The 14,047-nt window shown below is 42.4% G+C and overlaps 1 protein-coding gene across 1 annotated transcript in view; it reads left to right on the forward strand.

Moving 5' to 3' along the window:
- Positions 1–13,694, forward strand: part of FOXJ3 (forkhead box J3) — a 131,022-nt gene extending 117,328 nt beyond the window's left edge. The window contains exons 11-13 of the mRNA XM_077457918.1: positions 3,973–4,164; positions 9,066–9,170; positions 12,602–13,694. Of these exons, the coding sequence (XP_077314044.1) occupies positions 3,973–4,164; positions 9,066–9,170; positions 12,602–12,714 (410 nt within the window). The 3' untranslated portion in view covers positions 12,715–13,694. The remainder of the gene's footprint in view (positions 1–3,972; positions 4,165–9,065; positions 9,171–12,601) is intronic.
- The last annotated feature ends 353 nt before the right edge of the window (positions 13,695–14,047 follow it).

Consider the following 14,047-nt stretch of genomic DNA (forward strand, 5'->3'; position numbering starts at 1 on the left):
GCATGCGCACGGGAGCCACCACTGGCGGCATATCGCCGCTGACAGCGGCGCGTTCAGTGTGCCTGCGCGCCGCTGTCTACGGCGCATGCGCCGTAGACAGCGGTGCCTGTCTTTCGGCAAATATCTCCTAAACCGTGTAGGTTTAGGAGATATTTCTTGGACCTACAGGTAAGCCTTAATCTAGGCTTACCTGTAGGTCAAAGTTGGTTGTAAGGGTTTACAACCACTTTAAGTGATATAAGTAAATTTAAAAGGACATACTGGTCATGTTGGTGTATTGACCCCTGTCGTCCTGTACAGCTGAAGTAGCCACAGTGGCTGTAGCAGAAAGTGAGACCTTCTAAAGGTTTACTGCAGTAGGGTGTCCCTTGTATTACTAAATTTGGCTGCCACAGGAGAATATAAATATGAAGACATGTAATACCCACCATTGCAGTGGGGCTTCCCCTGTATTGCAGCGATTAAATGCAAATTTTTGCCTTGAATACCATTCAAAAAGTTTTACCTTCCCTTATTCTTTGCTCCCCTGGCAGCTGGCGCACGCTTCCCTTTTATGATCCAGGTTGTAGGCAGGCTCTTGGTGTGATCACTTATAATGCAGAACTTCCTGCATTGTATCTGATGCCAGAGTGCAACTGCTGGATAGAGCTCCCAAAGAGGAGAGTCTTCTTGGAAGCGGTTGCACAGGGAGGTAGAGCCGCTTGGAGCAAGGCATAAGGTAAGTAAAACTACTTTTAAGGCTCATCCCCACCATACATGCATTAAAACTGATGGGGAAAACCACACAGATTTCACTTGCAGAGACATGAGCTTACATCAATTTTCAGTAAGTTTTCATGCATGTCAGGTATTTGCCCTGTTCAAACCAATGTTGATTTTATGACCATTTTTTTTTTTCTGTGCAGAAAACTGCACAAATTTTGCAGATTTCTGTGTAGAAAAATTTGGCACGGCACGTTGTGGTGTGAACAGGGCACATAGAGAACCATTGATTTCATTGAAAAACTAACATCTCTGCACCATGGTGTGAACGAGACTTTAATGTTTCCCTGAACTAAGACAAGCATTTACTTCTTGCATTGTTGAGGGGAGCCTCATTGAAGGGGTAGTGTTTACATTTTGCCAGAGGAAAAATTATTTTTTTTTTAATTATTTTTTAAGTCAATGCGGAAGCTGCTGCACACTGCATGTATCTTGATGCCACATATGCTGTGATTGATTTGTCCTGTCAACTTGCAGGTTTAAAAGAAAATTATGGGGTGTTTTTTGCATAATCATACTTGCCTAAGAGGATGCAACATCAGACCGATGCTGCATCTGTCCCCCGCCCCCTCTTCACTGAGAACCGAGCCATCAAACATTGCCAGTGGCTTGGTTATCTCACCTCCTGCTCTGCTCCGCCATGCACATTGGAGCACTACGCTGTGTAGGGTCGGGGAGCTGCTCTCTGAGACAGGCATCAGTCAGGCAGTTGACGGTTCCAGACTTCTTAAGTCGGGATGACGTGGTGGCTGGACTGATCCTGGTGACGACAGCAGACTAAAATTGCAAACTAATTGCACTCCTGTGACCCTTAGGAGAACCCCAGCCCTAAAAGCTCAGGCTGGACTTCTCCATTTAACTTAAAATAATAACAATAATTCACCCCTATGAAGCTACAGGGCACATTCACAAAGTTTACAAGGTTCTTATCCTTAAAAAATGACTGCAGGATCTGTTGGGCATTTCCAGTATGTGTCCCCCATCGGGGTAATTTCCCTCACTTTCTGTAGGGACAGGAAATAATCGTAATTATCTTCAGTGGACACACAGGGGACACAAACTGCAACAACACACAGTTCTTGGTGAGATGGGAAAGGGTTAGAGCCTTTCCCAGGTTATTAATACTGTCTGCTACTTTCTTTCCCAATGACAACCACTTCCCTTATTTCCTGTTCTGCTGTCACAGGGACAGAAATTGAGTTAATGGGTAATGCACAGCTATAAAAACAAAAAACAAAAAAAAAACACCCATGTACCATTTCCAAGTTTGACCGAGTTAAATTAAAGGCCAAATCCAAAAATGTATAATTATTTGAATTTAGCACAGCTGGAATTCTGCACAGAGGAATTCTGTAAAGCGTGCCGACACGGTGCTCAATTTGTAGCCCAGTTGCATTTCTTCCATTCCCCTTAATTGCAGGCAAAGGACTGTACGGAGGCTCTCCTTTCCACTGCGACCAGAACTAAAAAATGGTGTTGGTGAAGTTCTGCTCTTGTAAATTGGTTTATGCCAATATTTTTCACATAGTTTAAGAAAAAATGACTGTCCCTTTAATGTCACATTCATGAATGCTCACTTCAAATCCATGTTCTAGATAAAAGTCTGCGGAAAAAGAACTTAATCCCGGGAATTAGTACCAATGATTGCTGCTTGCCTCTTGAGATTTAGCAGGCTGTAATTCAACTCCTGGAATCTTACAATAAATATACAGCTGCAAGAAGTAGTCTGACATCTGTATACAGAGGCTATATACTGTGTATGCTTTTCTGCTCACATCCACCACTGACAAATGTGCTGCACAAGCTCCCACAGCATGATTTGTAGATTAAAAAAGAAACCTCAGCCACTTCTCCAGCTCAGCTGTTTTCTAGATGAACTCCAAATTGCCTATTTCTTTACACCACTGGCTTATGATTGCAGGTGAACTTAAAATTAACCTTTTTTTGTGTTTTTTTTTTTTACATACAAACAGCATTGTAGAGGGAGCAGTTGGCAATGGTAGCTTCCATGTTTCTTTCCGAACAGGTTTATAAAGTTTTTATATATATATATATTTTTCTAATAATTATTACCTACTTAAAGTGATCAAGAACAAAACTTGGAGGCTTCTGGCCATTTCATGCAATGCCGGTGTTCTGCCTAATAGAGTCCGCCCATCAAATGGTGTCCGCTCCGTACTGCGCATGCGCAGTACGGAGCAGACGAAGCTTCGGAAAAACTCCGAAGCTGAACGGCGCCTGCGCCGTGAGTGGAGGTGGTAGCCCCACCATCCAAGCGGACATAGGGTTGTGAATTTTAGAGGGCCCCTCGCGGGCGAGCTTTGCTCGCCACGTTTCGGGCTCGGCCTCGCTCCGCTCGGCTCTTTTTTATTCTAACTCTATGTCCACTTGGATAGTGGGGATAGAACCTGGACTCACGGCGCAGGCACCGTTCATCCTCGGCAATTTTCGGAATCTGTGTTCCTGTGTACTGCGCATGCGCAGTATGCAGGGGACACTATCTGATGGAGGACACTATTTTACAAGACACCGGATCATATGAAGATATGATATAGATGTATTGCCTGCCTTGTTCAACAGGAACAATATAATTAAGTCCATAGTAAATATATCATCATTTATTTGAAGGTGTTGGGATCACAGGTTCTTCTTACTACTTCTGTAAGAACTAGTGGATGAGATAATGTAAGAATGCCATTTTAACATTCAGTGGGGTTTAGTTACTAGAGGCAAATCCACTTTGCACTACAACTGCACTGCAAATGCACTTGGAAGTACAGTCACTGTAGATCTGAGGGGGCATGCAAGATGAATAAAAATCAGCATTTTAGCTTGCACATGATTAGATTATAAAATCAGCAGATCTTCCCCCTCCTCATTTCAGATCTTCCCCTCCTCATTTCAGATCTTACCCTCCTAATTTCAGATCTTCCCCTCCTAATTTCAGTTCCACCCCCCCCCCCAGATCTACAGCGACTGCACTTCGAAGTGCACTTGTAGTGCAAAGTGGCTTTGCCTTTAGTAAATAGACCCCAATGTGTCCAATGCAGCGTGTTTAATTTTAGAAACCACATTGAAAAGGGTACAGTTGTATGCCGTTAGGAAGCACAGACCGTTCTCATTTCTGATACTCGGACAAGTAAAAGGAGTAGTAGGTTTATAGGGTTCTGTAGATGCTGTTAACACAGGTTTTGTTTCCTCTAATTTTAGGATTGATGGAAAGCATGAGACAGGCAGACCTGAAGAATTGGTCACTTGATCAGGTCCAGCTGGCAGATTTGTGCTCCTCCCTCAGTGAGTTCTTCAATCACACCGGCTTCATCCATCCACAGAGCAATGTACAGTCACCCGTGTGCCATGGTAACATGCACAGCTCTAAACCCTCACAGCACCTTGGCACAGGCAAGTCTTTGCACAAGTGTTTTTTTTTAATTAAATGTCTTGTGGATTTTCACATACTAGTCAATAAACCAATGTGTAATTGATGACCAGCTTATCAAAGGCTGATAGCCAACATGCATAGGTTCTATGCTGCCCTCCATTCTGCTACTATATATATCGGAGCATGATGAGCAGTCCTCCACCTCCCTGAAATCTCTGGTCATCCCAGTGAGAAGTGTAGAGGGTAATGAATGACTTGGAAAATGATAGTTGGCAAAACACTGTAAAACATAAAGGGGATATTACTGAAACCATTGGGATGTGCAGTATATGGTGGTCCAAAATTTCCATCCATCCCCGAATCTTCAGTGACAGGTGGAACAATCCTTTAAGTGCACTAGCAAATAAAGACAACAAGCATGAAGGGATTTGTGTAACTGTACCCTTAGCTGTCTGTTAAAAATGCTGGGAGGAGTATCAACAACTCTGTTAAGCTGTGCACACACCATATAATGTTCCTTTAGATATCAGCATCTAACATAACATTGATTTCCTTCTTTTTTCTCTGAGAGACACGACGTCAGGTAATGTTGGGGTTGTACTGCTGCCTACAGGAAGATTGGACACTGGCAAACAAAAAATTATAGGCCAGCCCCAGGATAACCACCTTTACTCAGGCATGCCTCAGCTTTTTGCTAGTGTCCTAGGAGGTTGGGATGTCGTTGTCTTTTTTCTTTTTTTTCCTCTTCAGCTCTACTGAGGAAATTCTAACCAGTTTTTGCAAGCCTTTTTTCTTTGCCTTTATTTTTTGCGTGGCATTCATCAACTTCAATCAAGATTCCTCAGTACATACAGTAGCTGCTTGAGTTAGTCTCTACATAGCAGCTATAGATTGGCCTTTCCGAAGCCTGACTTTGAAATGCGATACCTGGGCTTGTCTCGCACTTATGGAATTAGTTGTATCGCCATTATGCAACTGCAACATGTCTGCACATAGAGACAAAGAGGGCAACCCTGCTGCTATAGGTTACACACTAGCTCATACTCTCCTACTGGTTTCATGGAGCATCTACTCAATATCATCTCAGGGAACCAACGCCTGCTATCCGGGGACCCTGTAGATATAAATATACGGCAGCCCAAGGCTTTGTGGCCAGACTCACCTAATGCCTCACAGACATTGGCACCCCAGGCTAGGCCACTAGTGGCAGTGACCATCTCTGATTTTAGAGTATGAACAATCTATCTTTTAGTTTTTTGAGAAAATAAATAAATCATCTTGGACTTGCAATTTTTAAAAAAATTATATTAATGATGTACTGTACTTGCTACCCTGCAATTTGGATGATCAGCCTGCTGTGCCCATCCTGCTATAAAGATCAATAGCCTTTGTACCGTTTGCTGCCCCTTCAAAGAAATGGAGCACCAGCCGCCATTGGGTTGCGCCGATTTAAAATGGACTTTTATTTCGTTTTGGGACAATATCTCAGAAACCAGTTCTTCTCAAGTGGTAGGCTCAGCACTAAGAGGTGTACTTTACACACCTAGATGTTCCTCACGGCAGGCAGAGATTATGGCTGAAGGGCCCTGTGTCTCCTGAATTGTCAGTGTGCGAAACATTCTAATTTCCTGCTGCAGGTGTCCTCTGTCAGGGACAGAGTATGTCTTGATGACTTTGTGGGACCTGTCTCCCTGAGAATTGGTCCTCCTTCCTTGGTGGATCTGGAGGAGTATGCCTTCTACTGTTCTTTCCCTAATCAGGCGAATGCTCCTAACAGTACTGCTAAGATTCCAGTCTTTTGCCCCATGGCAATTGACACTTTGCTGGATCTGGAGCTTTCTTAAGCCTTTAGCTAGAGTGGAAAGGTTTAGGCAGGGCAGTTTTTCAGCAGGGGTCTTCTGGAAGTACCCCTGCAGCACAATTGTGCGGTAAGAAACTTTCATTCGCTTCTTTCTAAGTCCTGTCTGATTATATCTCGCCAATCCGTGGCTGTAGTGTTTTGCTCCCTTTTTTGTTGATCACCATTTTAGTCTTTCCCCTTCATGGGGATAAGTTATGGTTACACCTCTCTTGGTTGGTTTGCTTGTTAACCTTCTCATAAGTTTTAGGTTTAGTGCCCTTCTTATGTGGAGTCATTCTTGTTGGTGTTGACCTTCATTGGATCTTTAAATTCTTTGAGTCCTCCCTCTGGTCATGTTAGTGGGTTCAGCCACATCCGTTTCAGTTTGGGTCTTGTTTCTTCAGGTGACTCCTGCGCTTGTTGGGCCTATTAAAAATTGTTGTGTTGCCCACCTCTCAGTTGGACTTCTCTTGGATGTCCCAACAATGCCTGAATTCCCATGTGTCTCAATGGATGACAAAAGGAAATACTTGCCACTTAAATTATTTTCTTGGAGTCCATTGAAGGTCATAGGTCCCGCCCCTATGTTATTGCTTTTTGTACTGCTCACTTTTTTTTTGCCAGTGTACAATCCTCCTGCAGGTGACAATATAACGGTATCTCAATTCCTCTGTCCTTCAAAGCATTCTAAGTAGGGTTGCACCGATACCGAGGCATTTCTACACAAGTATCGGTACTCTTGAAAATGCCCCAATACTTAAAACCGATTCCTTCTGACTCAGTTGGCCTTCATAGTTGTGGGGCCAACAGTACTAAGTGTTGGGAGTGCTGTGTTTCTTCATTAGTTCTCATCCAGTTGGTTACATAGTAGGTGAGGTTGAACAAAGACACAAGTCCATCAAGTCCAACCTATGTGTGTGATTATATGTCAGTATTACATTGTATAACCCTGTATGTTGTGGTCGTTCGGGTGCTTATCTAATAGGGTTTATTTTCAAACTATTGATGCCCCCTGCTGAAACCACCGCCTGTGGAAGAGACATCCTTACTGCTCTTACAGTAACAAACCCTCTACACAGTTTAAACCTCTTTTTGTTTAATTTTAATGAGTGGCCACGTGTCTTAAACTCCCTTTCACGTAAAAGTTTTATCCCTTTTGTGGGGTCACCAGTATGGGATTTGTAAATTGAAATCATATCCCCTCTCAAGCGTCTCTTCTCCAGAGAGAATAAGTTCAGTGCTCGTAACATTTCTTCATAACTCATATCCTTCAGTCCCTTTTATTAGTTTTGTTGCCCTTCTCTGTACTTGCTCCATTTCCAGCACATCATTCCTGAGGACTGGTACCCAGAACTGGACAGCATACTCCAGGTGCGGCCGGACCAGAGTCTTGTAGAGTGGGAGAATTATCATTTTATCTCTGTAGTTAATCCCCGTTTTAATACATGCAAATATTCTGTTTACTTAGTCACCCAAATGCATTATTTTACATTTTTCCACATTAAATCGCATTTGCCATGTAGTTGCCCACCCCATTAATTTGTTCAGATCTACTTGCAAAATTTCCACATCCTGCAGAGAAGTTATTGCCCTGCTTAGTTTAGTATTGTCGGCAAATACAGAGATTGAACTGTTTACCCCATCCTCCAGGTCGTTTATGCACAAATTAAATAGGATTGGTCCTAGGACAGAACCCTGGGGGACCCCACTACCCACACCTGACTGTTCAAAGTAATCCCCATTTATCACCACCCTCTGAACTCGTCCTTGTAGCCAGTTTTCAATGCATGTACTCACCCTATGGTTCATGCCAACGGACCTTACTTTGTACAGTAAACGTTTATGGGGAACTGTATCAAATGCTTTTGCAAAATCCAGATACACCCCATCTTGATCTGTCTCAATTCTGAAAATTGGTATCTGTAATTGGTATCGGCGAGTACTTAAAAAAATAATCTTTACTCATTGCTAAAATAGTAGAAATCGGTGCATCCCTAATTCTAAAAAGTATTTTACGAGAAGTACAAATATCCAATTTTTGCTTTTGCTATGCACACGCTAAAATTACTCTGCTAGTTGTGAATACGGGTGTTCAAAAGGCAGACTGTTTTTTGGAGAATTGCCAATCGGCTTGAACCTGCCAGATGATACTCTGCTCCTGAGTTACGTTGCAAGAGGCAGAACGAGCAAACTATATGAACTGAAGAAAAGAGCTGATCATGTTGTGGCTGGGTGTGCTAGCATATAGCCCATCACGGGCCTAAAATGTAACTGGATAGCAACATATAGGAAATGGTAGTGTGGAAGAGGGTCCAAATCTGGATTTGATTTAGCACAATTTAAAAAAGGTTAAACCCGAAAATGTTAAAGAGGGATTCCACCTAAAAAAAATATTAAAAGCCAGCAGCTATAAATACTACAGCTGCTGACTTTTAATAAATGGACACTCACCTGTCCCGGGTTCCAGCGATGCCGAGGCCGATCGATCGCTCGGCTCTCGGCTGCTGCCGTCACCATTCTAGGTGAGGGAATCAGGAAGTGAAGTGAATCGGCTTCACTTCCCGGTTCCCTACTGCGCATGCGCAAGTCGCGCAGCGCAATTGATATTCTCCGCGCTGTCACTGGGACCCGTGTGTGTCCCAGCAGACAGCGCGGCAGGACAGGATATGACATAGACTACCACGGGAGTCTATGCCCGGAAGTGGGTGTAAATACCTGTCTTTGACAGGTATCTCCACCCCCCTCCCCCCTGTAAGGTGCCAATTGTGACACCGGAGGTGGGGAGGGTTCCGATTAGCGGAGGTTCCACTTTAGGGTGGAACCCCGCTTTAAGGACCAGTCCTCTCAAACAGACTTTAATAAATGCTTGTAATGTTTTAGCAGTCCTAAAGTTGGATATGGTGACCGGTACCTGAATAGGAAGAAGTACAGGTGAGAGGGAGTAAAACGGGAATGGCAGAGGGTAGTTGAGAGGGAGTAAAACAGGAATGGCAGAGGGTAGTTGGTAGGTCCTGAAAATGTATTTGGCAAAATTAGTCTAAAGACTGTTTGCTATAAATGCTGACTGTTTCTTTCCTACAGGTAATGTGTATCTCGACTCAAGACAAAATGTTCCTACATCAATGATGGGACCTCCGAATTACTCTCATATATCGCCAATGAGCACTACAGGATCTGGTTTAACAGGTAGGTGCACGCTACACATGAGTGTCACTATTGATGGACAGATCTGATGCATCTTTGCGGTTCGTGGCTGCCAATCAGCCAAATTGGTTGTTTGGTATCGATTGTCCCGATGTTGCTCCTAAATGATTACACAACTTACACCTTATCTGTTTGTCTGAGCATCTGTGTGATGTTTAGCACCAGTCCAAGTACTGGCGATTACAGGACCTCAGTCTGCAGCTGCTTTTAATGCATGTGGCTTTCTGTAATTTGCTTTGGATTGCAGCTCTAAGATCAGGCTTGTACTTTTGCGGAGCATAAAGATCTGTACTTTCACATCATACATTACTGTATGTGTGCTAGTGTTTTCACAAACTGCCTTCTGGCTGCCATGTGATTTGTAGGAATGTCCAGACTATAATTTCGATGAGGACAATTAAGTTAAAGGCTGGTGATCATGGGAGTTTTTTTTTTTTTTAGAACATGCTTTACCTATATAAGTCATTGGGAATGCAAAAGTAACTTGAAGCAGGTTAAAGGGATTGTAAAGTTAAAAAAAAAAAAAAATCGCTGCCAGCCCCTTTTTCATGAAGCCATTCAACACTGTGTAAATGTTAATATACAGTGCCTTGCGAAAGTATTCGGCCCCCTTGAACTTTTCAACCTTTTGCCACATTTCAGGCTTCAAACATAAAGATATAAAATTTCAATTTTTTGTGAAGAATCACCAACAAGTGGGACACAATTGTGAAGTGGAACGAAATCTATTGGATAATTTAAACTTTTTTAGCAAATAAAAAACTGAAAAGTGGTGCGTGCAAAATTATTCGGCCCCTTTACTTTCAGTGCAACAAACTCACTCCAGAAGTTCAGCGAGGATCTCTGAATGATCCAATGTTGTCCTAAATGACTGATGGTGATAAATAGAATCCACCTGTGTGTAATCAAGTCTCTGTATAAATGCACCTGCTCTGTGATAGTCTCAGGGTTCTGTTGAAAGCGCAGAGAGCATCATGAAGACCAAGGAACACACCAGGCAGGTCCGTAATACTGTTGTGGAGAAGTTTAAAGCCGGATTTGGATACAAAAAGATTTCCCAAGCTTTAAACATCCCAAGGAGCACTGTGCAAGCAATCATTTTGAAATGGAAGGAGTATCAGACCACTGCAAATCTACCAAGACCTGGCCGTCCCTCTAAACTTTCAGCTCAGACAAGGAGAAGACTGATCAGAGATGCAGCCAAGAGGCCCATGATCACTCTGGATGAACTGCAGAGAACTACAGCTGAGGTGGGAGAGTCTGTCCATAGGACAACAATCAGTCGTACACTGCACAAATCTGGCCTTTATGGAAGGGTGGCAAGAAGAAAGCCATTTCTCAAAAGATATCCATAAAAAGTCTTGTCTAAAGTTTGCCACAAGCCACCTGGGAGACACACCAAACATGTGGAAGAAGGTGCTCTGGTCAGATGAAACCAAAATCGAACTTTTTGCCCACAATGCAAAACGATATGTTTGGTGTAAAAGCAACACAGCTCATCACCCTCAACACACCATCTCCACTGTCAAACATGGTGGTGGCAGCATCATGGTTTGGGCCTGCTTTTCTTCAGCAGGGACAGGGAAGATGGTTAAAATTGAGGGGAAGATGGATGCAGCCAAATACAAGTCCAGACCTGAATCCAATTGAGAATCTGTGGAAAGAGCTGAAAACTGCTGTTCACAAACGCTCTCCATCCAACCTCACTGAGCTCGAGCTGTTTTGCAAGGAAGAATGGGCAAAACTGATAGAGACATACCCCAAGCGACTTGCAGCTGTAATCGCAGCAAAAGGTGGCTCACAAAGTATTAACGCAAGGGGGCCGAATAATTTTGCACGCCCCACTTTTCATTTTTTTATTAGTTAAAAAAGTTTCAAAAATCCAATAGATTTCGTTCCACTTCACAATTGTGTCCCACTTGTTGGTGATTCTTCACAAAAAATAAAAATTTTATATCTTTATGTTTGAAGCCTGAAATGTGGCAAAAGGTTGAAAAGTTCAAGGGGGCGAATACTTGCGCAAGGCACTGTATTTACAGCCACTGTTTTACATTATGTCAGATCTTTTCTGGCCGGTCACATGACGTCCGGGCCGATCTCCGATCTAAGGGCTACAGCGAGAGACATCAGCTGGGAGGTCATGTGACCGCTGTGCTGTTTTGCTTAGCCCCTCCTGATGTAGCCTTTAGATCAGAGGAGGAGAGAAGCCAATGTTTACGTGACCAGCCGGAAAAGATCTGAGAGAAGATATTAAGAAGCTTCGTTTTACACTAACATTTATGCTGTTTTTCGAAAAAAAAAAAAAACAGAGTGGGACTTTATATGAAGCACATCACTAGACCGAATGAGCCAATCAATATACACATTGTTTAATATCAAAAGTCATACACATGTATATCACCATAAATAATAAATTGATATAACAATAAAATGATGAATCTCAATTGATAAGTATAAACATAATATAGTATTACATGATTAGTTCAATATAGAAACATTGTTAAAAAGATTAATTCATAAATGTCAATAAATAGAGTCTAAACATTTCATGATAATACACAATTCATTCAATACAGTGTACACATATAGTAATAGACTTTTAGTATGTAGACCGAGGTCTACATAATAGTAACATTTAAAACGTTAGCAATAATGGTAGATTGGTTCATTAAAGTAGGATATAGTCCAAATATGTATACATAAATACTGTGACAACGCATCATAAAAAAGCTCTACGCGTTTCATGGTTACAATACCACTCGTCAGGAGCAGATGCAGGATTTTTTGGGGGGTATCTATAATGAAATAAAATTACCACGTAAATATAATAATCCAGAATATAGCAATATAGAAGGGAGAGGGGAGCCACACAGGTCCCAAGCAATCTCACCTATCTGTGGTATATAGGTACAAATATTAATGATGGCGTCAGAAGGTAAAAAACATTTTAGATTTTTGAGAGACGTTTTAGGCTGTTTTTCACCAAACTGTGTTGCTGCTTCAGCAGTTAAAAAAAAAGAAAAGAGGTCTGCTCCTGCTAAGGTGGATAGGCTTACCTCTACCTTAGAGTTGGTGTTAGGGAAGGCAAATCTTAGAACCTTCCAAAAGATCTTCAAAAATGATAGTAACTGCACATGAATATCCAGATATGAGCTTCTTTATTATCTGGAGATCATCTGCGGTTGCTGTAGTGGAGGTTGTGAATGTAGAGATTCTGTCTGGCCAGTGTTCCTCTATCTCCAGACTGGCTACACAGAATTATTTTTGTTTTTTTCAGTAGGTGGAATATTTGTCAGATTTATTTCAGCTGCATATTTTATTGCTGGCCTGGAAATCCATTTCAGCCAATCGCATTGACCTGGGCATGTAAACCATAAAACAAGCACTGAACGTAATTTTTCCTCTGTCACCAGGACACCACGGAGTAATGAGTCAAGCTCACATCATGCAGCCCAGCTTCCACATGCGTCGCCCTCTTCCTGCAGATGACATTCAAGATGACTTTGACTGGGACTCTATTGTATAGCACTCTTACAATGCAGTACTTCTTTCGTCTCGTTACCCCGTTGTTCTTGGTGTAAGTGACCATGAATGTGATGCGAAAAAAAAAAAAAAAAGTAAGGTAAAGCCCTCAAAGCGAGGAAAGCAAGAGAAAACAAAAAACTGCTAACCATGTTGACTTTGATGACAATCAAAACTTTACTTAGCAGGATATGTGAAACAGATGTTTTGAGTTGACCCTGTAAATCATGTTCGTCCCCCTGATAAGCTGCAGCCGCTCACTGTTGTCTTGTGACTCTTGACAGCTTTCTTCGGCTTTTTGTGTTATCTGATGTCGACCCGCGAGTGCAATACTGACCCCCCCCCCTCCCCCGGACAGAATCTCTCTGAACGCATCTCCCACCAAACTGCATTTCAATCCCCTCCTCTCCACCCTCCTTGGGGCAGATTGCATTTCTGGGACGCTGCCTGTCCTTTTTATAAGTCTGATTTATTTATATGAGCTATGTAGTGTACTTTTTATTTTATTTTGAAGGAACTTTTTTATTGTTACTCTTACACTGCCATTTTGGAGAGCAGCAGAAATCTGAGGTCCCATGTGCCCTGTGCCGATGGAGTTAGTGCAATGCCAATCAGCCCTCCCTTTTTTTACTTGTATGTATATAAAAATGCTTGCAATGGGAGGTTTCTGTGTTGCCAGTAGCAACTGGTCCGGTTCTTTGCCTTGTACTGGTAAAGTTGGCTACATGGATTCTGGTTGCTATGGACAATGTACTTACATTTTGGTAGCTTGTACATGAAGTCTGCTGTGCCGCAGTTGCTTTTCTGATTATGGAGCCCTCGGCAGTGCTTTTGCAGCCAAGTGTTTGCTATGGTTCAACTGTGCCTGTACTGAAATTTCACAGCAAAGGATGAGATCAAGAAAAAAAGGTGAACTTCAGAATTTTAAGGCGGGAAAAAAACAAAATATATGCACTTATGTACTTATTAAAATCATTAAATTGAGCTTGTGAATATTCCTGAATTTGTCTAATTATCAGCCTCCTGTTAGCGCCTGCTCAGCAGCACTCAGGCTGGGAGAGGGAGGGCCAGCTCTCTAAGCCAATCGGGCTTTGATGCATGCACATGTGCTGACTATCAACATGTTATCAAGCAGAATGACTGTTACTCGCCTGTGTGCTGTTGCTTCCTCATTGTCCATTCAGTGGGTTAGGGGTCTGTTCCTGACACATCCGTGTTGCTGGTGGGTTTTTTGGGTGTCTGAAAACAAGATTAGTTAAACAGAAATACGGGAAAAAAAAAATATATATATATATATATAATATATTCCAAAGACAAGGGTAGGTATTCACAACATG

Source organism: Lithobates pipiens, unplaced genomic scaffold (genome assembly GCF_037356315.1).
Source record: "Lithobates pipiens isolate NorthernLeopardFrog02 unplaced genomic scaffold, aLitPip1_a1.2 Scaffold_27, whole genome shotgun sequence".
Taxonomy (NCBI): Eukaryota; Metazoa; Chordata; class Amphibia; order Anura; family Ranidae; genus Lithobates; species Lithobates pipiens.